The 24,360-nt window shown below is 42.0% G+C and overlaps 1 protein-coding gene and 1 long non-coding RNA gene across 4 annotated transcripts in view; one reads left to right on the top strand and one right to left on the bottom strand.

Annotated features, from left to right (window-relative positions):
- The window catches only part of myo10l3 (myosin X, like 3), a 46,124-nt gene that overhangs the window by 13,946 nt on the left and 7,818 nt on the right, over positions 1 to 24,360 (top strand). For all 3 annotated transcript variants that reach the window (XM_053680621.1, XM_053680622.1, XM_053680623.1), the window contains exons 7-31: positions 228 to 334; positions 1,393 to 1,522; positions 2,656 to 2,774; positions 2,927 to 3,073; positions 3,162 to 3,262; positions 6,857 to 6,923; positions 7,126 to 7,218; positions 7,377 to 7,445; positions 7,615 to 7,697; positions 7,805 to 7,913; positions 8,054 to 8,134; positions 9,790 to 9,914; positions 10,223 to 10,340; positions 14,449 to 14,555; positions 16,167 to 16,655; positions 18,475 to 18,508; positions 18,645 to 19,577; positions 20,149 to 20,272; positions 20,362 to 20,605; positions 20,702 to 20,797; positions 20,998 to 21,091; positions 22,257 to 22,312; positions 22,941 to 23,083; positions 23,372 to 23,566; positions 24,172 to 24,329. In XM_053680621.1, the coding sequence (XP_053536596.1) occupies positions 228 to 334; positions 1,393 to 1,522; positions 2,656 to 2,774; positions 2,927 to 3,073; positions 3,162 to 3,262; positions 6,857 to 6,923; positions 7,126 to 7,218; positions 7,377 to 7,445; positions 7,615 to 7,697; positions 7,805 to 7,913; positions 8,054 to 8,134; positions 9,790 to 9,914; positions 10,223 to 10,340; positions 14,449 to 14,555; positions 16,167 to 16,655; positions 18,475 to 18,508; positions 18,645 to 19,577; positions 20,149 to 20,272; positions 20,362 to 20,605; positions 20,702 to 20,797; positions 20,998 to 21,091; positions 22,257 to 22,312; positions 22,941 to 23,083; positions 23,372 to 23,566; positions 24,172 to 24,329 (4,022 nt within the window). The remainder of the gene's footprint in view (positions 1 to 227; positions 335 to 1,392; positions 1,523 to 2,655; positions 2,775 to 2,926; positions 3,074 to 3,161; positions 3,263 to 6,856; positions 6,924 to 7,125; positions 7,219 to 7,376; positions 7,446 to 7,614; positions 7,698 to 7,804; positions 7,914 to 8,053; positions 8,135 to 9,789; positions 9,915 to 10,222; positions 10,341 to 14,448; positions 14,556 to 16,166; positions 16,656 to 18,474; positions 18,509 to 18,644; positions 19,578 to 20,148; positions 20,273 to 20,361; positions 20,606 to 20,701; positions 20,798 to 20,997; positions 21,092 to 22,256; positions 22,313 to 22,940; positions 23,084 to 23,371; positions 23,567 to 24,171; positions 24,330 to 24,360) is intronic.
- On the bottom strand, positions 22,196 to 23,487 carry LOC108266322 (uncharacterized). The gene is made up of 2 exons (XR_008396507.1): positions 23,355 to 23,487; positions 22,196 to 23,244 (listed from the first exon to the last, which is right to left on the bottom strand). It is a non-coding gene; the product is annotated as an uncharacterized LOC108266322 (long non-coding RNA).

Raw genomic sequence — 24,360 nt, 5'->3', positions numbered from 1 at the left:
AAAATAAGTTATAAGAGAAGATTTAAAAGTAGCTAAAGACGGAGCATGTCTGGAGCTTATTATTACAGCAGTGCTGCCATCTTGTGGACAAATCTGCTAACTACCAAAATACAATTCAACCAGTATTTGGTGTGTGTGTGTGTGTGTGTGTGTGTGTGTGTGTGTGTGTGTGTGTGTGTGTGTGTGTGTGTGTGTGTGTGTGTGTGTGTGTGTGTGTGTGTTTGTAGATGTGTATCTTCTGCTAGACTCTCCTGAGGATTATCATTACCTCAGACAGTCAGGCTGTGTTCAGGATGGAAGTCTGGATGATAAACAGCTCTTCCTCAGTGTGATGGTAAGCCACATCTTTCCTTTCCTCCATATTCATAACTAATGATCTAAAACAGAAGGATTATGAGATAAAGCAAAACTGAAATTGATGAAAAATCTAAGATACATGAAGAAACATATACAAGCTTCTAACACAACATTTACTGTAATTTACACCATACATCTTATCCAGTAGCTGCAATTCAGGTAGTTTCTCATTATATTTGTGATTTAATCTCATTTTACAGCAGCTCTTTCAGTAGTGCAGGTTTATACTAATGCACTCGTTCTGATTCGTTATCGTTTCCATAGTAACAGCTCGTTCACAGGTGATGTACCATGTATGGAAGGAGTCTCCAGTGTCAGCGCTGTGTAATAGTCAGAGGTGAAGCTGTAACTTTTTAAGTTTTTCCACATCACAGAGGAGTTTACACTTCGTTGGGGTTTCTCACTAACACGACAAGCTGCGATTAATTTCTTATTACCGTGAAGAGAGAGAATAAAGAGAGAGAATAAAGAGAAGCTGGTGAGGGAACGATGGTTTATAGCTGCTATAACGTAAGTGACAACAAGAACTAACTTGCTTCAATGATGGTTCACAACATTGAATGTAACTATAAATGGGTAAGAAGTATGACGTGTTGTTTTTCAGTAAATAAAGAATTGTTGTAGTATAAGAGGAATCAAACACTTCGGGACATTCTGTTATAGGAAAATAATTAACTTCACAGTGCTAACAGTAACTTTCAATTCATTTTTTCTTCCAATTTAATTTAATTATAAAGCAGCTTTACAGAAATCTGGATATAGATTTAAATTTAATGAGCAAGTCAGAGGTGATGGTGGTGTGTATATATAATTTTGAGAATGTGTTTAGTTTAAACTATTATGTTTTTAATCACAGCAGAACTAGACCACAACCGTAACAGTCTCCCTCTGATGCTGCTGTCTCACTGGTAAAGCATACTAGGGGAGGAAGATTTATTCTATTGTTCTTTGTTGTATAATCATATACAATGGTCTCTGTGTGTGTGTGTGTGTGTGTGTGTGTGTGTGTGTATGAATGGATGTGTGTGTATGCAGGAGGCTCTGAAGGTGATGGAGTTTACAGAGGAGGAAATCCGTGATGTGTTTAAACTGCTTTCTGGAGTATTACACATCGGGAACATTGAGTTCATGACAGCAGGGGGCGCTCAAATCACCTCTAAAGGAGGTCGGTAAACTGTGTATGTGTGTGTGTGTGTGCGCACACTTAGCACCCAGCTACCATGATCAGATTGCAGTAGCTGGTGTGAGTAAGGAGTAGTGAGGACCAACAGGTGGTGCTGTTCTTAACAGTTCCTCCCAGTCAGGACCCAATGTTCTCTACTATTGACTTTGTGTCTGCAGCCCACCCTGAGTCCTACCCCTGATGATCCTGACTAAACCTAATGTCCCACTAAACACATTCCTTCTAACCAGATAAATCGCTTCACAAACTAAAAACGGCTATGCACCACCACCCACATGGAGAACCAAGAAAGAGCTATCGATCTATCGGTCCTTTCAGTGTTTGGGCCGTGTGAGGTTTTCCAGGCCCCACTTCTTCTATTAATTCATTTTAAGTTTCAGAATGCAACCATACTCTCCCCAGAACCCAAAGACTCGTGGTTTCCCTCTCACTGCCTGGAAGGTCAAGAGTGGTGATCTTCAAGTGCTCAAGCCAAGAGCAGTGAGTTACTACCCACCAGGCCATGCTGTAATTGAAGACAGCATGCTTCAAATTCCTCAAAGTTTTTAGTCACTTTTTAGGCACCTCTTATTGGGTACACACCAATGGGTGTCCAGGAACCCTGACTTCCTGTTATACCACCTGTCTTTAGGGACCAGTGAATCTTCATTTTCAAATTGGCTCCATATCTCCCTCTGCAAACCTCACCATTTGTGCAACAAAGCTGTGTCCGGTCTCTACATTCTGTGGTTCCTTTACCACAGGCAATAATAGCAGGTAGGAGCAGATACATCAGCAGAGTCCTTGCAGGAAGAGAGAAGGGGTGGGACAAAAATCAGCATTGGTCAGATCCATTGATAAGACAACCATAAAAGGTGGAGAAGATTGGTGAGGATCCCTTAAGAATACACTGTGTGTCACAACCTGACTGTCTGAGGTAGTGATAATCCTCGGGAGAATCCAGCAGGAGATGCGCGCGCACACACACACACACACACACACACACACACATTTTCAAATGAATAAAGAGTGCATACAGCATAGCTCCTTAAATCAGGGTTATCATCAAATTGCTGTGGTGGAGGAGGGAGTTCTGATGCTTTCTGACCAGGAACGTTTGTGTGTGTGTGTTACAGTAATCAGCAATGTGTGTGAGCTGTTGGGATTGGACGTGTTTCAGCTGTGTGAAGTTTTGACTCAGCGATCAATCTTTCTGAGAGGAGAGGAGATCTGCTCACCGCTAACTGTGGAACAGGTGAACACACACGCGCGCGCACACACACACACACACACACACACACACACACACACACACACACACACACACACAATATTTTGCAACATCCATGATAATGTAGTGTGTGTTGAATACTGAGAGGCATCATGTGTTCATCATGTACTCCTCAGGCGCTCGACTCACGGGACTCGGTTGCCATGGCACTTTATTCTCAGTGTTTTTATTGGATCATAACTCGGATCAATCAGAAGATCAAAGGAAAGGACGATTTCAAATGCATTGGCATCCTGGACATCTTCGGCTTTGAGAACTTTGAGGTGTGTGTGTGTGTGTGTGTGTGTGTGTGTGTGTGTGTGTGTACATTTAACTGGAACATGTATTCTAAAACATGCTCGTTATTTTCAGGTGAACCGTTTTGAGCAGTTTAACATTAACTATGCTAATGAGAAGCTTCAGGAGTATTTTAATAAACACATCTTCTCTCTGGAGCAGCTGGAGTACAACAGGTAAGTGCAATAAATAAATACTGAACATGCAGGGCTTGTACTCAGAGTTGAGTTAACTGAAGTGTGAGGATTTAATACAAAACTCAGAACTTGGATGTGACTAGAGACTCGAGCGCTTTTCAGTTTCACTTTATTGTCATTCCTCTTAGTATTTACAGACATCAAGAAACTAAATACAGTTCCTCACCAGCTTATAGCAGTACATAAAAAATACAATAAAACTAATACTAAACAGGCCAACCACACACTTTAGCAACCAAGCTAAGATAAATAACATTTACAAACACACAATGTTAACAGAAGAAGAGTACATTAAAGTCCTTGTAAAGTGCTTTAAAAAAATCACCTTGACAAATTACTTGCGGTCAATGAGCTGTATCAGTTTGTGTGTGGGGGGAAGGGGGGGGGGGGGGTTGAAGCGTGTGTGTATGTATGTTTGTGTGTTGGGTGTGTGTGTGTGTGTGTGTATGTAGGTTTGTGTGGGGGGTGTGTAGGTTTGTGTATGTGTTGCGGGGTGTGTGTGTGTGAAGCTTGTGTGTTTGTAGGTTTGTGTGTGTGTATGTAGGTTTTTGTATGTTGGTGGGGGGGTGTGAAGTGTGTGTGTGTGTGTGTGTGTGTGTGTGTGTGTGTGTGAAGCGTGTGTGTATGTAGGCTTGTGTATGTGTTGGGGTGTGTGTGAAGCATGTGTATTTGTAGGTATGAGTGTGTGTGTGAAAAGTGTGTGTGTGTGGGGGGTGTGTGTGTGTGAAGCGTGTGTGAAGCATGTGTGTATGTTGGTGTGTGTGTTTGTAGGTTTGAATGTGTGTGTGGGGTGTGTGTGTGAAGCGTGTGTGTATGTAGGTTTGTGTATGCGTTGGGGGGGTATGCGTGTGTGAAGTGTATGTGTTTGTAGGTTTGAATGTGGGGGTGTGTGTGTGTGTGTGAAGCATGTGTATATGTAGGTTTGTTTATGTGTTGGTGTGTGTGTGTGAAGCGTGTGTGTTTGTAGATTTGAGTGTGTGTGTGTGGGGGGGGGGGTGAAATGTGTGTGTTTGTAGGTTTGTGTGTGTGTTGGGGGGTAGACGATCTGTTCACCATCCTGACACCTTGTGGGAAGAAGCTGTTCGTCATCCTACTGGATCTGCAGCCGATGCTCCTGTACTTCTTCCCGGATGGCACGAGGGAGAACATGTCATGAGAAGGGTGGAGAGGTTTCTTTATGATGGAGGTGGTGCTGAGAATACAGCGCTGTTGATATATCTCCATCAGGGAGGAGAGAGGGACACCAATGATTTTTCTCGTTGTCTTTACTATCCTGTTGAGCTGCTGCTGTTCTTGGGCCTTGCAGCTCCCAAACCAGGAAGTTTGGGTATTCAGAAGTCATGTGAGAGTGACACACCTATTAGATTTACTTCAGTGCTCACCATCTTCTCATTCATATGTCTTCATATTCTTCTGCCTCACTTTGCCTCCATCATTCTCACCTCCAAGTGGCGTTGTCCAAACCTTCCTGTATCCGAACCGTTACCCGTAGGCTACCTGGTTCTAAGTTCTAACCTCCAGACCTTCCGTATATACACAGAACTGTGCACTGTCTTAGGCACACTATTTTATTTTTGGTACAGATTTTGTTATAGATGTTTATTTTGTGAATTCTACATTGAGTCAGTACAAAAATATACTTTATTTATCCAAACTTACTTTTTCAACAAAAGATTTAATGTTACAGAAAAATGTTGTAACAAAAACAAAAATAAAACTACTAATATGTAAAGACAGAAAATGTGCTTAGTTATAAATAAATAATTTAATATAAAAAATAGATATTATTATAACTTCATAAAATATAAATAAAACGAGAAATGAAATAATGTTTAATTAATGTGTTGCATTTAATATTAATTTGACATTAAGCTTAGTTCACTATTTCCTTAGAAAGCTATTAGCCTTTTTCCTAATATGGATCATGCTTGTTTTAGTCTACTCTTAATTAGGACTCTCTATTGTTTTTAAGATATTTTAAAATAAATATTTTATGCTTGTTTATTTATCAATTAACCAACAGTATTTTTAATTGCTATTATTTTAACTTATTTTAACAGTGACCATGAGCAGAGAGCTTACATTTAACTGTTTATGATAGAATTCCTGATTAAAGTTTAACCAAAAAAAGATTGGTATCTGGATCGGTATCAGCTGTAAAAATCCTGTTCGGGTCATCAGTAATGAGCACCATTAAACTAAAGCGCTTTGCGTCTGACAGGTAAATTAACTCCCCCAATCACATCCTATATGAGATTATTCAGATATATACACAATATACACAGAGCGGTTCGAGAACTCACTCCAGACCAGAACCATGACAGTGGAAATGTCTAATAGTGTAGCTTTAAATATATTTAAGAGGAGCAGACATCAAACACTGAACATTGAGGTTTATTGTATTTGTTTACAAAGTAAACAGGTTAACGGTTGTTTGTTGCATACAGTCTGTAAAATTAACTGAAAATATTTAATCTGGTTTATCAGAAGGTAAATTAATGTGTCATGGCTCACACTATGTTCCTAAATTCTGTCATAATTGATCAGCTCAAGTTTTCTCATGCCTACTTGTGTGTTATATTGTGGCATGAGAAGTTTATAAATGTGAAAGCGCAATAAAAATATGTTGTCACTAAAATCAATTAATAATCGTGATAAATAATAGAGATCTCAATATTGATCAAAATAATCGGTATTATCATTTTGTCCATAATCGTGCAGCCCTAGGGAATAGGGATAGGGTATAGGGTTAGGGCTGGTTTAGGGTTGGTTTAGGGATAGGGTATAGGGTTAGGGCTGGGTTAGGGATAGGGTTTAGGATATAGTGATAGGGTTTAGGATATAGTTATAGGGCTGGGTTAGGGTTTAGTTTAGGGATAGGGTTTAGGGTAGGGTATAGGGCTGGGTTAGGGTTTAGGGATAGGGTTTAGGGTATAGGGATAGGGCTGGATTAGCGTTTAGGGATAGGGCATAGGGCTGGGTTAGGGTATAGGGATAGGGTTTAGGGTATAGAGATAGGGTTGGTTTAGGGATAGGGTTTAGATTTAGGGTATAGGGATAGGGTTTAGGGTATAGAGATAGGGTTGGTTTAGGGATAGGGTTTAGGTTTAGGGTATAGGGATAGGGTTTAGAGTATAGAGATAGGGTTGGGTTAGGGTATAGGGATAGGGTTTAGGGTATAGAGATAGGGTTGGTTTAGGGATAGGGTTTAGGGTATAGAGATAGGGCTGAGTTAGGGTTAGGGATAGGGTTTAGGGTATAGGGATAGGGCTGGGTTTAGGTTTAGGGGATAGGGCTGGGTTAGGTTTAGGGATGGTGTTTAGGGTATAGGGATAGGGCTGGGTTAGGGTTTAGGGCTGAATGTCGTAACCTCTGTATCTCTCTGAGGCAGTGTTCTCATCCGCTCTGCCTCAGCAGGGACTGCAGCATCTCCTCCCCAGTGATTTACTATATTTACTGTATGGGGTGTACTGTTTTGGTGTTTTGTAAAGTGATATATTGTTTAGTTCCAGTCACACATCAGTGTTATTGTGTGTGTGTGTGTGTGTGTGTGTGTGTGTGTGTGTACTACAGAGAGGGAATACAGTGGGAGGCCATAGACTGGATGGACAATGCTGAATGCCTGGATCTTATTGAAAAGGTATTTAACTCTCCTTTTATAGACTGCAGTATGAATCAGTCTTCATCCTATAGCACTTTATCATCCTTAATTTAAGTGGTAATGTCTCTAGTGTCCATGACGCTGGTGTTGATTAGTTTAATATTCATCACTGTGGGGTTGTAAGTTAGTGTGGTTAGTGCAGTGTGAGTGTGTTTAATAATGACACTATTCTCTCTTTTAGAAACTGGGTTTATTGGCTCTGATCAATGAGGAAAGTCGATTTCCCAAAGGCAACGACTACACACTGCTGGAGAAACTACACAGCCGACATGCTGTATGTCGCTCTCGCTCGCTCTCTCTCTCTCTCTCTCTCTCTCTCTCTCTCTCTCTCTCTCTCTCTCTCTCTAACCCTAAACACACTAATGTGCACACTACTGTAACTGCTGGAGTAACACGTCTACTTGTTTTCAGAACTGTGTTGTCTGTTTGCAGACGAATCCATACTATGTCAAACCCAGAGTGACAGATCACCAGTTTGGAATCAAACACTATGCTGGAGAAGTAATCTCTCACACACGCACACACACAGCAGGAATGAGAGAGATAAGGGAGACAAAGATGAGTGTATTTAAAATTTAAACAAACACCAAGTGTCATGCACCCTTATCTCTGTGTGTGTGTGTGTGTGTGTGTGTGTGTGTGTGTGTGTGTGTGTGTGTGTGTGTGTAAGGTTCTCTATGATGTGAGAGGTGTTCTGGAGAAGAACCGAGACACTTTCAGAGATGACATTCTTAACATGTTGAAGGACAGCAGGTAAAGTTCTACACACTTCCTTACACAACACACCATAAAACCCTCAGTGCTGATGTGTGTGTGTGTGTGTGTGTGTGTGTGTGTGTGTGTGTGTGTGTGTGTTGCAGGTTGGACTTTATCTATGATCTGTTTGAGTGTGTGGGCAGCAGGAACGGAGACGACACTCTCAAGATGGGAACAAACCGGCGCAAACCAACCGTTAGCTCTCAGTTCAGGGTGTGTATTAAAACAAACACACACACACACACACACACACACACTTCTGTTCACTGGACTAGCATTTTCATCAACTTCAGGACTGATATAAATAATATAATTTATGTGTGTGTGTGTGTGTGTGTGTGTGTGTGTTTCAGGACTCTCTTCATGCACTCATGGCTACTTTAAGTGCCTCAAATCCTTTTTTTGTGCGCTGCATTAAACCCAACATGGAGAAGGTGGGACCTCACTTCATCTCTCTTTCACTTCTCACACACTTCCTTTTACACACTTCACACAGTCTTCATTCTCCACTCGAGCAGGTGAATGTAGGGTCCTTATGTAGGGTTAGTTTGAGGATCACAGATCTTATTTACAACCTTACTGAACTTGAGGATCTATATATAAAAAAAAAATCTACGGGAACTAGGACTACAACCTCTTAGAGAAACTAGGACAACCAGGAGAAAGTAGAGAACTTCAGGAGGACTGTGATGACTTAAGGACTCTGGGGTAAACTAGTGAAGTTCAGGAGAAACTAGGGAAAACTCTACAGGCTCTGGTACCAAACCTCTTGTTTGTGTGAAGAACGTATTCAACCTTCTTGGAGGAGGTGGATCAGTTGCCTGTGACGGAACTCCTACTGACTCCATAGCAGAGCAGATGCTCATGTTGGGAATGATGGAGATACTTGGAGCCATGTGATTGGGAGGAACAGCCTCAACAGATCTGAACCTCCTGAGTGGTGAAATGTTATTAGACTGTTAATAACAATCACTTTGTTCACACACAAGGTTGAGTTGAATGAGAGGAACTACACCAGTAACTTTCTTCTGTTCTAATGACGTTAAATCGGAAGACTTAAGAGCAGGCTGTAAATCTGAGTGTGAAGCTGCCCGAGCGATCTGGGCTTTTTAATGCAGAACCGCAGAGCTGCAGGAAGAAAACACAGGAGGACCCTGTTACACACCCTTCAGTCTGCTAAACAACACAAAGTTCCAAATGTCAGCATTGTGTGTATGTGTGTGTGTTACACTCTGACGCATGCACCAGCGTCTGCATATGAAATGTTCACAATAGCACTTTGCAGTGTGTGTGCGCGTGGGTGCGCGTGTGTGCGCGTGTGTGCATGCAACAGAGCCTCAGTGTTTCAGAACGTGTTCCAGATTAGTGCCGAGAATGAAGAGGCTTTGTGTGTGATAGAACATTCTTGTAGCACAAACCAAAGGTCAGAGGTCACAGCCGCCCGCTGCTACCACAGTGAGGAGCAGAAAACTCACAAAATCACACACACACAATTCTCCTAAAACTACTAAATTCATTAAAATACAAACACAAACAGAGAATATTTAAAATACACATGCAGAAGTACTGAAACGTAAAATATGTTTCAAAAATCATGCATGAACATTAAAACCGAACCAAAAACAGTATTCAGGAAAATGAGTACAGTACAGTGTGATATAGTAAATATATTATATAATATAGTGTATACACCGTGCACTCCACTAATATTGGCACCCTTGGTAAATATATGATATAGTAATTTATGATATAGTAATGTGAAGATATATTGTAGTATAGTGTTGTATATTACAGTACAGTATACAACACTGTACTATAATAGACCACATTATACCATTTAGTATAGTATAAATATGATATATTGTTTTATGGTGTAATGTGAAGAATTAATAGTATTGTGTTGTAGGGTATAATATGGTGGAGTGTAGTATAGAGTAGTATCATATATCGTACAGTACAGTGTAGCATAGTATAGTGTACAGTATACACACCCTGCTTAATGTCGTCTCACACGGATAAACACATTCCCGCTGTGTGTGTGTGTGTGTGTGTGTGTGTGTGTGTGTGTGTGTGTGTGTGTGTTCTTCAGCATGCTAATGAGTTTGACCCTGAAGTGGTTCTGAACCAGCTGCGGTACTCCGGCATGTTGGAGACTGTGAAGATCCGCAGAGCTGGGTTCCCTGTACGCAGAACCTTCAGTGATTTCCTCCACCGGTGAGACACACACACACACACACACACACACACACACACACACACACACACACACACACACACTCTTCATTTCCCACCACTTTGAGAAGAGACCGGATGAGTGGATGACCGGATGAGTGGATGACCGGACTGGACGAGTGGATGACTGGATGACCGGATGAGTGGAACCATCACCAGGATTAATGACTGCATTCATTATTTGACTACCAAAAGTCTCGTACTCTGTGTTCTTGTAATTCCTGATTTCCCATATAACATCTTTTGTGTGTGTGTGTGTGTGTGTGTGTGTGTGTGTGTGTGTTTAACAGCTACACTGTGCTTCTGAGAGCTAAAATGATCACAGATGGAGAAGACTGGAGGAAATGTTATGATCTCCTCAGAACATTTGATGCGTCCAGGAAAGAGTGGCAACTGGGCAAGACAAAGGTCACACACACACGCACAGACACACATTTTAAGAATTTAAGTTACTGATATCACCCCGGAGTTGATTATTTTCCTTTAACAGCATGAACTCGCAAACTGCATGAGTGTAATCTGTCCTGAAGCAGTTGGAAATCTTAAAGTGACAGATCAGTAACAGGTTACAGAAAATTCATCAGCAGAGACTTCTGCATTAGCTCTTCTCTCTCTCTCTCTCTCTCTCTCTCTCTCTCTCTCTCTCTCTCTCTCTCTCTCTCTCTCTCTCGCTCTCTCTCTCTTTATTCTTCATTATCTTTCTTGTTTCTAGCTGTAATGATTTACAGATTAGCCTCCACCATTTGTTTCCCGTCCTCTTTTCCCACTGTGACTCGCCCTTTCTGTGAGATGTTTTACAGCACAGTGGTTCTCACTGTGGAATAAGGGATTATGAAGTGAGCTGCATGAACGAAGGATAGTTTCAGAGCTTCAGGAATCTGGAAAGTGTTTTGTGGATGTTAGAAAACATCATCAGACATCACTGATTCTCTTGAGCCTTTTCAGTACAGTTAAGAGGAGAAAAATAATATTTTTATTTAAACGTTATGTGCTTTTAGTCCTACATGTAGCGGAACGAGTTCTGAATGAGCTCCATTTCTGCTCTTACACAGACACACACACAGTTCATTAAATGCCTGATTGTGTGGCTGTAAAATAGGCTCATTGTTTTTCGGGAGGTTCAGGGTCAGTTGAAGATAGTTTATTCCTGTTTTTCAGGGAAGGTCCACAGCTAAAGCCTCTTCCACTGCCAACGCTACACTGAGATATACTGCTAATTTTACACTTATACCTGCTAATGCTAACACCTGACGAGTGAATGGCCATTCAGGAGTGTGTGTGTGTGTGTGTGTGTGTGTGTGTGTGTGTGTGTGTGTGTGTGTGTGTGTGTGTGTGTGTGTGTGAGTTTTGGAAATGATTTCCACAATAATTTCCATATTCAGTATGTTGTGCACTATTTTGTCAGTCATTTTTTGTCATGTGTAAGAGCCCAGTGTAGAGCATCTACCATATTCCTGACCGCCCACAATGGACTGCAATATATTAGTGCACAAATACTGTGTATAGTTTACCCATAAGGCACTGTGTTGTTTGAAGAAGGTGTACGGCCTATACATAATGAACAGGTCGTTTGCTAGTGCAGTGATAGATAATTTTATCCAGAGTGACTTACAGTTCCAACTGTAAACATAAACTCATGCTATTATAGATAGGTCAGGGTCAAGAGGAGTAGAAAGAAGGGTATAGGAGTAGAGAGAAGGGAGTAGGAGTAGATAAAAGAGAGTAGGGAATAGGAGTAGAGAGAAGGGAGTGGGAGTAGGAGTAGAGAGAGAAGGGTATAATGAGTATGAGTAGAGATAAGGGGGTAGGAGTAGAGAGAGAAGGGAGTAGGAGTGGAGAGAAGGGAGTAGGAGTGGAGAGAAGGGAGTGGAGAGAAGGGAGTGGAGAGAAGGGAGTGGAGAGAAGGGAGTAGGAGTGGAGAGAAGGGAGCAGAGAGTATGGAGTAGGGAGCAGAGAGTATGGAGTAGGAGAAGAGAGAAGGGAGTAGGAGTAGAGAGAAGGGAGTAGGAGTAGAGAGAAGGGAGTAGGGAGTAGAGAGAAGGGAGTAGGGAGTAGAGAGAAGGGAGTAGGGAGCAGAGAGTAGGGAGTAGGAGTAGAGAGAAGGGAGTAGGAGTAGAGAGAAGGGAGTAGAGAGAAGGGAGTAGGGAGAAGGGAGTAGGGAGTAGAGAGAAGGTAGAAGAGCGTAGGGAGTAGGAGTAGCGAGAAGGGAGTAGGAGTGGAGAAAAAGGTGTAGGAGTAGAGAGTAGGGAGTAGAGAGAAGGGAGTAGAGAGAAGGGAGTAGGAGTAGAGAAAAAGGTGTAGGAGTAGAGAGTAGGGAGTAGAGAGTAGGGAGTAAGGAGTAGGGAGAAGGGTGTAGGAGTAGGAGTAGAGAGAAGGGAGTAGAGAGAAGGGAGTAGAGAGAAGGGAGTAGGGAGAAGGGAGTAGGGAGTAGAGAGAAGGTAGAAGAGCGTAGGGAGTAGGAGTAGCGAGAAGGGAGTAGGAGTGGAGAAAAAGGTGTAGGAGTAGAGAGTAGGGAGTAGAGAGAAGGGAGTAGAGAGAAGGGAGTAGGAGTAGAGAAAAAGGTGTAGGAGTAGAGAGTAGGGAGTAGGGAGTAGGAGTAGAGAGTAGGGAGTAGAGAGAAGGGAGTAGGAGTAGGGAGAAAGGTGTAGGAGTAGGGAGTAGGAGTAGAGAGAAGGGAGTAGGAGTAGAGAGAAGGGAGTAGAGAGAAGGGAGTAGAGAGAAGGGAGTAGGAGTAGGGAGAAGGGAGTAGGAGTAGGGAGTAGGGGTAGGGAGAAGGGTGTAGGAGAAGGGAGTAGGGAGTAAGGAGTAGGGAGAAGGGAGTAGGAGTAGGGAGTAGAGAGTAGGGAGTAGAGAGTAGGGAGTAGAGAGTAGGGAGTAGAGAGTGGGGAGTAGAGAGAAGGGAGTAGAGAGAAGGGAGTAGGAGTAGGGAGTAGGAGTAGAGAGAAGGGAGTAGGGAGAAGGGTGTAGGAGAAGGGAGTAGGAGTAGAGAGAAGGGAGAAGGGAGTAGAGAGAAGGGAGTAGAGAGAAGGGAGTAGGAGTAGAGAGAAGGGAGTAGGAGTAGGGAGAAGGGTGTAGGAGTAGAGAGAAGGGAGTAGGGAGTAAGGAGTAGGGAGAAGGGTGTAGGAGTAGGGAGTAGGAGTAGAGAGTAGGGAGTAGAGAGAAGGGAGTAGGAGTAGGGAGTAGGAGTAGAGAGAAGGGAGTAGGAGTAGAGAGTAGGGAGTAGAGAGAAGGGAGTAGAGAGAAGGGAGTAGGAGTAGGGAGAAAGGTGTAGGGAGAAGGGAGTAGGGAGTAAGGAGTAGGGAGAAGGGAGTAGGGAGTAGGAGTAGAGAGTGGGGAGTAGAGAGTGGGGAGTAGAGAGAAGGGAGTAGAGAGAAGGGAGAAGAGAGAAGGGAGTAGAGAGAAGGGAGAAGGGAGTAGGAGTAGGGAGTAGGAGTAGAGAGAAGGGAGTAGGGAGAAGGGTGTAGGAGAAGGGAGTAGGAGTAGAGAGAAGAGAGAAGGGAGTAGAGAGAAGGGAGTAGAGAGAAGGGAGTAGAGAGAAGGGAGTAGAGAGAAGGGAGTAGAGAGAAGGGAGTAGGAGTAGAGAGAAGGGAGTAGGAGTAGAGAGAAGGGAGTAGGAGTAGGGAGAAGGGTGTAGGAGAAGGGTGTAGGAGTAGAGAGAAGGGAGTAGGGAGTAAGGAGTAGGGAGAAGGGTGTAGGAGTAGGGAGAAGGGAGTAGAGAGAAGGGAGTAGAGAGAAGGGAGTAGGAGTAGAGAGAAGGGAGTAGGAGTAGGGAGAAGGGTGTAGGAGTAGGGAGTAGGAGTAGGGAGAAGGGTGTAGGAGTAGGGAGTAGGAGTAGAGAGAAGGGAGTAGGAGTATAGAAAAGGGAGTAGGAGTAGAGAGAGAGGAAGTAGAGAGAAGGGAGAAGGGTGTAGGAGAAGGGAGTAGGAGTAGAGAGAAGGGAGTAGTAGTAGGGAGAAGGGAGTAGGGAGAAGGGTGTGGGAGTAGGGAGTAGGAGTAGAGAGAAGGGAGAAGGGTGTAGGAGAAGGGAGTAGGAGTAGAGAGAAGGGAGTAGGGAGAAGGGTGTAGGAGAAGGGAGTAGGAGTAGAGAGAAGGGAGTAGGAGTACAGAGTAAGGAGTAGGAGTAGAGAGAAGGGAGTAGGAGTAGAGAGAGAGAGAGAGAAGGGTGTAGGGAGTAGGAGGCATTTGGGACACAGCCTGTGAGCTCTGTCTTTTTTCATTTGGAAATATGAGGCAGGAAAGGGTTAATGAAACAGCAGGCCTTTATCATTTTCATGCCTACTGCATTTGAATTGGGGAGAGAGAGAGAGAGAGAGTGGGCGTGGCCTTGTCTCTGGCCGACAGCCAGTCTTTCTGGTAAAGCAGGAAGTCACACTGCACAATGGAAGTTTAGCTTCTTTCTTCACACAATCTCTCTCTCTCTATCTCTATCTCTCTCTCTCTCCCTGTCTGCCTCTCTTTATCTGTCTCTCTCTCATCTGTCTGTTTCTCCATGTGTCTCCCTCTCTTTCTATTTCAGGTCTTTGTGAAGGAAGTGTTGGAGCAGAAGCTGGAGCGAGAGCGTGATGAGGTGCGGAGAGTGGCAGGAATGTTGATCCGAGCTCACATATTGAGCTATGTGGCAAGGTCAGTGTGTGCACATGTGTGTGTGTGTGTGTGTGTGTGTGTGTGTGTGTGTGTGTGTGTGTGTGTGTGTGCGTGTGTGCGTGTGTGCGTGTGTGCGTGTGTGCGTGTGTGCGTGTGTGCGTGTGTGCGTGTGTGCGTGCGTGTGTGTGTTTATATTTCTAATGTCTCAGTTTTCTTTTTGAACTCTTTAACAGATGTATAAGATCAGTAGTATTTATGCAAAATCCCGATAAGTTTGACTTCATGCATATAAAGAGTTGTTGTTTTTTTTTAATTGAGTTTTTCTGAAGTATAGACATGCTGTACTGTATCCTCGGATGAATTTTTAGCTCCATTTGACCTTTTGTGAGTGAGCCAGGATCCACTTGAACACCCATCTGTAGGAATCATTTGATATTTTATGAATATGTGACTGTAACTTTATATTGTTGTAACTCTACGCAGTGGTATACAGTGTGCTTAATATGTGATCCATAGTTTTAAACAATATGGGGGAAAAAATAGTGTCATAATTGACATGTTTTTTTTTTGTTGTAAATTTCATGATCTGTATTCAGAGTGCAGTGAGTCTTTAATACTGAAATTACACACATCTGTATTCAGAGCTCAGACATCACTACAGACTTAAACGCTATTCAGAAGTTAAGCTGGGGGCAGAGTTTGTCTAAAACAAAGGCGTGTCTCAGTCATGCTGAAATTTATGTTTTGGTTGTATATACACATACACACATTATGGAATGTCATTAGAGGTTAATATTAAATATGCAAATATCACACTTCATTAATTAATAATATTGTCCTATTAAAGTCTGTGAAGTTGTTTTTTTCTACAGAGGACATCTTAATCAGATCTTTATCAGGTGCCTCACTTATCTGGAGAAGTTAATTTTTTCATGACCTCCATTTAATATCTTAAGTTATGAACGAGAAACTGTAGGATCACAATATAGAAAAATAACATTTTAAATAACTGGATCAAGTGCTATTTTATGCGCTGCAAAAAGACATTTTGGTAAATTAAACCAAATTTGCAGTGATTATCGTGATAATTACAGCTACAGTGGTGCTTGAAAGTTTGTGAACCCTTTAGAATTTTCTATTTCTGCATTAATATGACCTAGAACATCATCAGATACGCTTTCCACTGACAAATATGTAATATTGGATCATTTTCCTCAGTAAATAAATGACCAAGTATAAATATTTATTTTTATCTTATTTATTTAATCGGGTTCTCTTTATCTACTTTTAGGATTTCTAGGACATCTGATGATGTTTTAGATCATATTTATGCAGAAATCTAGAAAATTCTAAAGGGTTCATAAACTTTCAAGCACCAGTTTAAGACCATTCATACAGAAATACACTGGCAATATACTATAATCTTTGTGCTGTTATTACTAGAACCAATAATAATATTTCTAAATGATAGTTTAAGTCTGGGTAAAAGTACAGCTGTCTATAGACCAGGGATGGAGTTTTGAAAGTAGAATCCAATCCATGGATAGAGCTGTTAAAGCAGTATCCAATCTAGTGCTGATTTAATGATCTTTTTAAGGAGTACACGTCGATACACAGTGATTATAATCCTGAGTGGGTTTTTTTCGACAGGAAGCACTACAGGAAGATTCGCATCAGCACCATCATCATTCAGAAGAACTACCGAGCTCACTTCTGGAGAAACGTGTTCCTGCGTATGCGCTCAGCCATCATCACTCTCCAGAAACACCGCCGAGGACAGCTTGCACGGAGACTATATCAACAGCTCTGGGAGGAGAGAGAGAGGGAGGAAGAGGAGAAGAGGATGAGGGAAGAAGAGGAGAGGAGAATAAGAGAGGAAGAGGAGAGGAAGAAGAAGGAGGAAGAGGAAAAGAAAAAAAGGGAGGAAGAACAGAGAATTCTTGAGGAGCAGAAGAGAAGCGACGAAGACGAGAGGCGGAGGAAAGAGGAACATGAACTGGAACTTTTGCAGAAAAAGCAGGAAGAGGACGCTCTCAGGAGGAACATAGAGCAGGAGCAAGAAAGTTTACAGAAACAAGAAGAAGAAGAGGAGCTCAGAAAGAAGCAGGACATTAAGGATATATCGTCAGTGTACAGCAGGTACTCTAATTTTTTCTAACTAAATAAAATCTTCTAAGCTTTTCAAGCATTCCCAAAACATATTAAAACTCTTTAAACCTTAGAAATCTAATTCCAAGTCAGTCAAACTCTTTTATCCAAGAAAACTCCTTAACATCTCCTAATTCTTCAAAAACCTTAACAAAGTCTCTCAGAAACACCATGCACTCTTCCAAACCATTCTGAATCTTCAAAGTCTTGGAACTGCAAGGCCAATTCTATTGTGTTTGCTATACACTGAAGACATTTGGGTTTGAGATCAAATGATAGACCAGAATTTCAGCTTTCATTTCTTGATAAATTGGTAAACTGGCAGACAGAATGTTCCTGAAAACTTCTGAATTCATTCTGCTGCTACCATCATGAGTTCCATCATCAATAAAGATTAGTGAGCCTGGCCCAGAAGCAGCCATGGAAGCCCAAGCCATGACACTACCTTCACCATGTTTCACAGATGAGCTTCTTTAGGGCGGTTGTGGATCAGATAGTAGAGCAGGTTGTCCACTAATCGCAGGGTTGGTGGTCCTATTCCTGGCCCATATGCCTCCACACACTGAAGTATCCAGGGGCAAGACACTGAACCCCAAGTTGCTCCTGATGGCAAGTTAGCACCTCGCATGTGTGTGAATGGGTGAATGAGAAACTGCTAAGGTTAAAAAGCACTATATAATTGCAGACCATTTAGCCTCTATGTTTTGGATCATGAACAGAATTCCAATCTGGATTTCTGATTCTTACTGCTGATGAGGGGTCTGCATCTTATGGTACGGCCTCTATATTTCTGCTCTCGAAGTCTTCTTCAAACAGTGGATTGTGATACCTTCACCCCTGCCCTGTGGAGGTTGTTGGTGATTGTGGAGCCCTCACAATATTGCTGTCATCAGCTGTTGTTTTTTTCCTTGGCCGACCCGTTCCATGTTTTCTGTCTTTTTCAGGACATTCCAAATTGTTGTATTGGTTATACCCAATGTTTGTGAAATGGCTCTGATTGATTTTCACTCTTTTCTCAGCTTCAAAATGGCTTGCTTTTCTTCCATAGACATCTCTCTGATCTTCATGTTGGTTTATCCTTTTTAACAACAGATACAGTCTTCACCGGTGAAACTGAAGACTCAAACCAAGAGTAGATGTTCAGAGCTAGTAATTGTTTAAACAATCAATCTAACAGGACACACCTGGGTAACAAGATAGACCTGTCAATACCATGTTCCAATATTTTTGATTACTTGAAAAAATAGGTGAATTCAAACAAAAGGTTCCATGTTCTACGCTGTTTAACACGTCTAGATGTAATTGTCAGGAAATTAAGCTGAAATTCTGATCTGTCATCTCATATTTATCTTTTGATCTCAAACCCAAATATTTTCAGGGTCTAGGAAAAACAAACAAACAAAAGAACTGGTCCAATACTTTCGGAGGGGACTGTGCCCACTTGAACTTTAACAACTGGTTCCATAATGTACCTAAATGTCTGACCAGCCAACACTTTGCAAAATTTCTCAACACAAACTCTCCCAAGCTTTTGTGAACCACCTAAAATTTAATAAACTAACTTTGGCAAATTCTTCAAACATTCCTAAAAGTTTGTAAATTTAAACATGCCTACAATCTTAAAACTTTCTTGAAATCTTGAAAACCTATCTTTCTTAAACTCTGACAGCCAAACCTTTCTCATTTTTCCATACGTTCCTTGATGTCTAGAACTTCACTAGAACCCTTTCTGCCTGCATTTAGAGCAGAATGTCTGTCCTTAATCTGCTCAGAATAAATGGATTTGTTCTCTTTTTGTTTCTTCCTTCAGGAATCAACTGGAAACCAACCATCATTGCTCCAAGGTAAAGCCAGGACAGGATTTACTAACGATATGACTGTGCTTTAGAAATCTGAAAAGGGAAATGACGTTATGATTTTTTAGATCCTGGAAGTGATTGCGTTCATTCTTATGAAAGTGGTCTCGTGTTTATGTTGCAGTACTCATCCGAAGAAGAGACTCGTCAGATGGAGGAGATATTGCGTCTGGAGCGAGAAATCGAGCGTCTTCAGCAGCAGCGTGATGAAGGAGTGGCATTGATGAATGAAGGTTCTCGTGAGGAGCTCCGTCAGCGCCGTGATGCTGAAATCTACCGACTGGAGAAGGAGGCATCACGTGTGGCTACAGAGTTCCTGGAAATGCTGGACTTTGGAGGTCTGGAGCCATCGCTGTCCAGTGAAGAGAATCTAAATGAGAGTGTGGTGCCACCGGCTGAGGATGATGAGGATGAAGGGTTTCAGGCTGAGGATGAAGAAGAATGTGTCCCACTTCTAGACTTGCCATCTCCTTCTGCTGCTGAGTTGCCGGATCTGAATGTGTTCTCTTTAATTCCCCCTCCACCAGCAGCATTTGCTCAGGGACTGCTCGAAAGTTCTCCTCTCAGACACAGCAGAATTTTAGAGACATTACAGATTCCTGCTTCACCTCCACCTCCTCCCTCAGCTTTATTCACTCAGGGATCACTCGACACATACAGACCAAAATCTACCCAGAATCCTACTCTCAGATACAGCAGATATTTAGAGACATCTCCTTCACTGTCTTCAACCTCATTCTTTCAGGAGTCATCCAGGACAAAATCCATCTTGAATCCCAGCCTGAAATCCACTTCCTCCATCAGAAACAGTGGGATTTTAGAGCAGACTCCTGCTCCACCGTCACCACCTCCTGGAGATTACAGTAATGTGCAGAAGGACTTTAGGAATTGGGAAACAGAATTACCAGAGACAGAGTCTGATTATGACCAGGAGGAGTATGAATTAGAGGAGGCGCTGGAGAACCTTACTGATGGACATGTCACTGATGAGGAGGTGCTGAGGAGATCCTGCTGCACCTACAACAGCATGGACTCCTTCAGAGGGAGTGCAGAGTCGGTGAGGAACTGATGATCCATCTTCTTAACACCTTCTCTTATTGGGCTTGTGTTTACATGTTCAAAACACTTTGCCTGGAATTTGAACTTCTAGCTGTGACAGTTGGTTCCATCTGCCATAACTCTGTAATTCATTATCAAATTATCCAAATTTGTTTAATCATTATCAAAATTGGACTCTGGTGATCCATGGAAGAAACCAACACATTGCTCAACACGTTCCTCAAGGAAGGGATCAAATAAATTGGAAACTTGTCAAGGAAATACATGTGAAATTGAAAGCAGATTTCTGTATCTGATTGTCATTGTGTCAAGACATTTGATGTTCTTTAAGACAGTTAAAACCAGAAACTTGCAGATGGTGTAAATGTAAATAAGTCACGTTTAAGATAATACAGATTTATTACATAATATCTTTATATATTAAAAATAAACAGATCAGGCTACTTTGTAGCTCTCTGCAATCTCACTATATCTGTTTTATACTGAGAATGGAGGCACTCTGACTCCACACACACACACACGCATATTTAGAGACTGTACACTGAGCTTCAGATGCTTTTCCTCTCCAGCTTATAGACAGCGATGAGGAGAACGATGATAACGCAGATACTGATGAAGAAGTTTCCAACGGAAGAGTCAATCTGCTGAATGGCAGCAATCCTCCATACTTCCACAGTTACCTTTATATGAAGAGTGAGTACACACATACACACTTAATGAAAACAGTTATAGTAAGACAATTAGTTAATGAGTGAGTAACTCACTCTCTCTTCCCCCCCCAGGTGGGTTGATGATCCCGTGGCGTAGGCGTTGGTGTGTGTTAAAGGACGAGACGTTCATGTGGTTCCGTTCGAAGCAGGACTCGGTGAAGAGCGGCTGGCTCTATAAGAAAGGCGGAGGATCGAGCACGCTGTCGAGGCGGAACTGGAAAATGCGCTGGTTTGTCCTGCGTGAGAATAAACTGATGTACTTTGATAATGACAGCGAGGAGAAGCTGAAAGGAACCATCGACATCCGCAAGGCCAGGTGAGACGCTCAGGTTTATACACACTGATTACAGCAGGTTGTGTGTGTGTGTGTGTGAGAGAGTGTAACAGAACAATCACTTTGTGTTCTTTACAGGGAGATCGTCGATAATCACGAGAAGGAAAACGCACTAAACATCGTAACTGAAGACAGAACATATCACATTTATGCTGAAACACCAGAAGAAGCCAGGTAAATACACACACACACACACACACACACACACACACACACACACACACACACACACACACACACACGCAGGTACACACTGCATTGTCATAGTGTGTGCAGCATTATTTCAACCATTCACTCTGTCTCTGTGTGTGTGTGTGTGTGTGTGTGTGTGTGTGTGTGTGTGTGTGTGTGTGTGTGTGTGTGTGTGTGTGTAGCGGTTGGTTCAGCGTGTTAAGTCGTGTACACAGTGCCTCCCCACAGCAGCTGATGGAAATGCAGAATGAACAAGCCAACCCCAAAAATGCAGTGGTGAGTGTCAGAATTAACCTCATGCTAAACTTTATATATTTAACTAGACCGGTACATTTCCTGAAGAAAATGTGAGTGGTGCTTGCGGTGGTGAAACAGGGATGGGTGCCAATACTTTCGAGAGCCGACAGCGTAGGGCACCAATACTTTCGTCAGCCGGACAGATAGGGCACCAACATTGTTAGAGCCGGCCGTGTAGTGCGTCAATACTTTTTAGAGCCGACCGTCAAGGGCGCCAGTACTTTTGAGAGCTGGCCGTGTGGGGTGCCAATACTTTTGAGCGCCGGTCGGATAGGGTGCCAAAGCTTCTAAGAGCCAAACAGATCGTGCACCAATACATTTTACAGCCGAATGTGTACGGAGGCAAAACTTTTAGAGCTTTCTCTTTAGAGGGCCAATGTCGATCTCTGACAAACGGTGCAGGGGAAAAAAGTGGAATAATAATAATAATAATAATAATAATAATAAGTATGCAAGAGAACAATAGTAGTGCTTTTCAAGCACCACTAATTATATTTAAAGTTTTATATTCATATACATCATTATATATTTAAATGTGTTTAAAATTAAATATATTCATATTTATCATTATATATTTACATATGTTTAAAGCTACACACCAATAATTCTTTATGATTGTATTGAGAAATTTGTCCAAATATAAGGACACTAGCTGTGACGTAATGACACGGGCTGTTAATCTAATTATGTTCTAAAACATGTAAAACGGGAACATGACAGGAGTATTCTAAAAGCGACTCGTGAACACCTTAATCACAATATTATCTTACTCAGAGTAAGCGCAATAATTAGATTACTGCTGTACATGTAAATGTAGTCACTGTGTTTTCCTCAAATCTGTGTGTGTGTGTGTGTGTGTGTGTGTGTGTGTGTGAGAGAGAGAGAGAGAGAGAGAGAGCTGCTACCTCTGAGATGCACCATCATCTAGAATCAAAATCAATTTTTTAAATGTTTTATCATTTTTGAGTATTATTAAGGATAATAAAATAAAAGTGGGTGTATTAGAGAACCTTGTGGAACAACATGTAAAAATATTGCACTTTGACTAACCCTAAATAATTATTGACTCACAAACCAGGTTAGAATTGTTTAACTGTTGAATTCTGTTTATTTGATCTTTACTCTTTTTTGTTGATCTTTTTAGGGAACTCTGGATGTTGGGCTCATCGACTCAGTTTGCGCCTCAGACAATCCTGACAGGTAAAAATAATTTAATGTAATAATAATTAATAATATAGTAAAATTCTGTACTAAAAACTCTTTATCGGCACGGATGCTACAGTATTGAGGTTTTGTTAGAACACAGATTCATGTTTTGGGTTTGTTTTTCTTCTCCAAAAGAAAATAAAGTAGAATGATGGTTAAAGCTTTACTGCGGAATGAAGTTAGTAATAAAGTTTCTTAAGTCTGTGTTTACTATAATCTTAATTACTCGAAGATATAAATGAATACTTTTAAAGGTACGTGTCAGTGGAATGGCTTTTACACCAATAATACATGGAAAAGTGAAGTTACACATTTAAAACTCTTTAAAGCACATAACTGGACCGTTATAAGTGATGTTATATCGCAATGCTTTATATTATATTTACACTCAGAAAAATGGGAACTAAACAGTACTGTTCCTTGTTGCTGGGGTGGAACCCTCAAGCATACACCTTTAGTACCCTTAGTGTCTTTTCATTATGGAATTTCCCCTACAGGAGATCAATAAAGGTCCATCTTATCTTATTCACAGCTTTAACAGTAAACAACATGTCCCTTTCTAGGTAAAGGAGCTAAAGTGTTCTTCCCTCTGATGTCTGTGATGTCCTCTCTGTTGTCTCAGGCCGAACTCGTTCGTGATCATCACAGCCAATCGAGTGATCCACTGTAACGCAGACCTGCCTGAGGAGATGCACCACTGGATCGGACTGTTACACAAACCCAGAGGAGAGGCACGCAGTGATGGGCAGGACTTCATCGTCAGAGGTGAGACAGGACTAAAGCGTGCGAGACAGGACCTAAAGCGTGCGATACAGGACCTAAAGCGTGCGAGACAGGACTAAAGCAGGCGACACAGGACCTAAAGCGTGCGAGACAAGACTAAAGCGAGCGAGACAGGACTAAAGCGGGTGAGACAGGACCTAAAGCTGGGGCGAGACAGGACTTAAAGCGGTTATGATTGACAGGACTAACTTTTAAGCATTGTGAGAGTTGTGTTTATTGTGAATGACATAATTACAAGGGAGGTCTCCCTGACCTGTCTGTCTCTTTCAGGCTGGCTGCATAAAGAGATGAGGTCGAGTATGAAGAGCTCGTCTCTGAAGCTGAAGAAGCGTTGGTTTGTTCTGACGGTGAACTCTCTGGATTATTATAAATCATCTGAGCGCAGCTCGTCTCGTCTCGGCACTCTGGTGCTCAACAGCCTGTGTTCAGTGGCACAGCCCGACGACCGAGTCTTCAAAGAGACTGGTATAAGGAGAAAATGTTTTAAAATGTTATTTAATATAAATAATCACTTTTCATTCATTTAACTTGTAAGTTTAATCATACAACATGTGCGCTGTGTGAAAAACAAACAATATTCATTATTATTATTTTACCTAACTTTTATTTTTATTTAGCTAACGGCTATGTCTTGATTGACATTATCTTCTTCTTCTTCCATTTTGTCCCTATTTAAACAATTTCCTGTAAATTATTGAGCAATGTGCCCTGCTCACAGTGCACTAACTAGGACCTGAGTCACTGAACAAATCTACTACCACTGATGTAAGATAAGGGTTAGTACTAAAATCCAAAACGAACTCTAATCACTTCAAAGTGCACCAAGTACACACAGGGGCTAGTGACCAAGTCCTAAATATTACCCAACACACTATAAAGTGCACTACAGGACATTCGCTAGTGGCACAAAAGGTGGAAGGGTTTACTGGTTAAGTCTGAGACAATGTTTCCACTGCAAAATGCACTACAATAAATCCAGAATGAGGCTGTTTAGAAGTCCTTCATGAAGCTGAAACAGTAGAGTCAGACATGTAGAGTTTTGATAGAATTCCTGATTATTCCGTGTGCAGGTTACTGGAAAGTCGTGGTGCATGGCCGGAAGCACTCATACCGCCTTTACACCAAACTCCTGAATGAGGCCATGAGATGGGCTTCGGCCATTCAGAGCGCCATCGATAATAAAACTCCCATCGAGACGCCCACACAGCAGCTCATCCGAGAGATCAAGGTAAACTGGCTCCGAGTGCACCGCATCACCC

This window comes from Ictalurus punctatus, chromosome 6, assembly GCF_001660625.3.
Source record: "Ictalurus punctatus breed USDA103 chromosome 6, Coco_2.0, whole genome shotgun sequence".
Lineage (NCBI taxonomy): Eukaryota > Metazoa > Chordata > Actinopteri > Siluriformes > Ictaluridae > Ictalurus > Ictalurus punctatus.
Note: the sequence above shows the minus strand (reverse complement) of the source record. Positions and strands in the feature narration are given on the sequence as shown.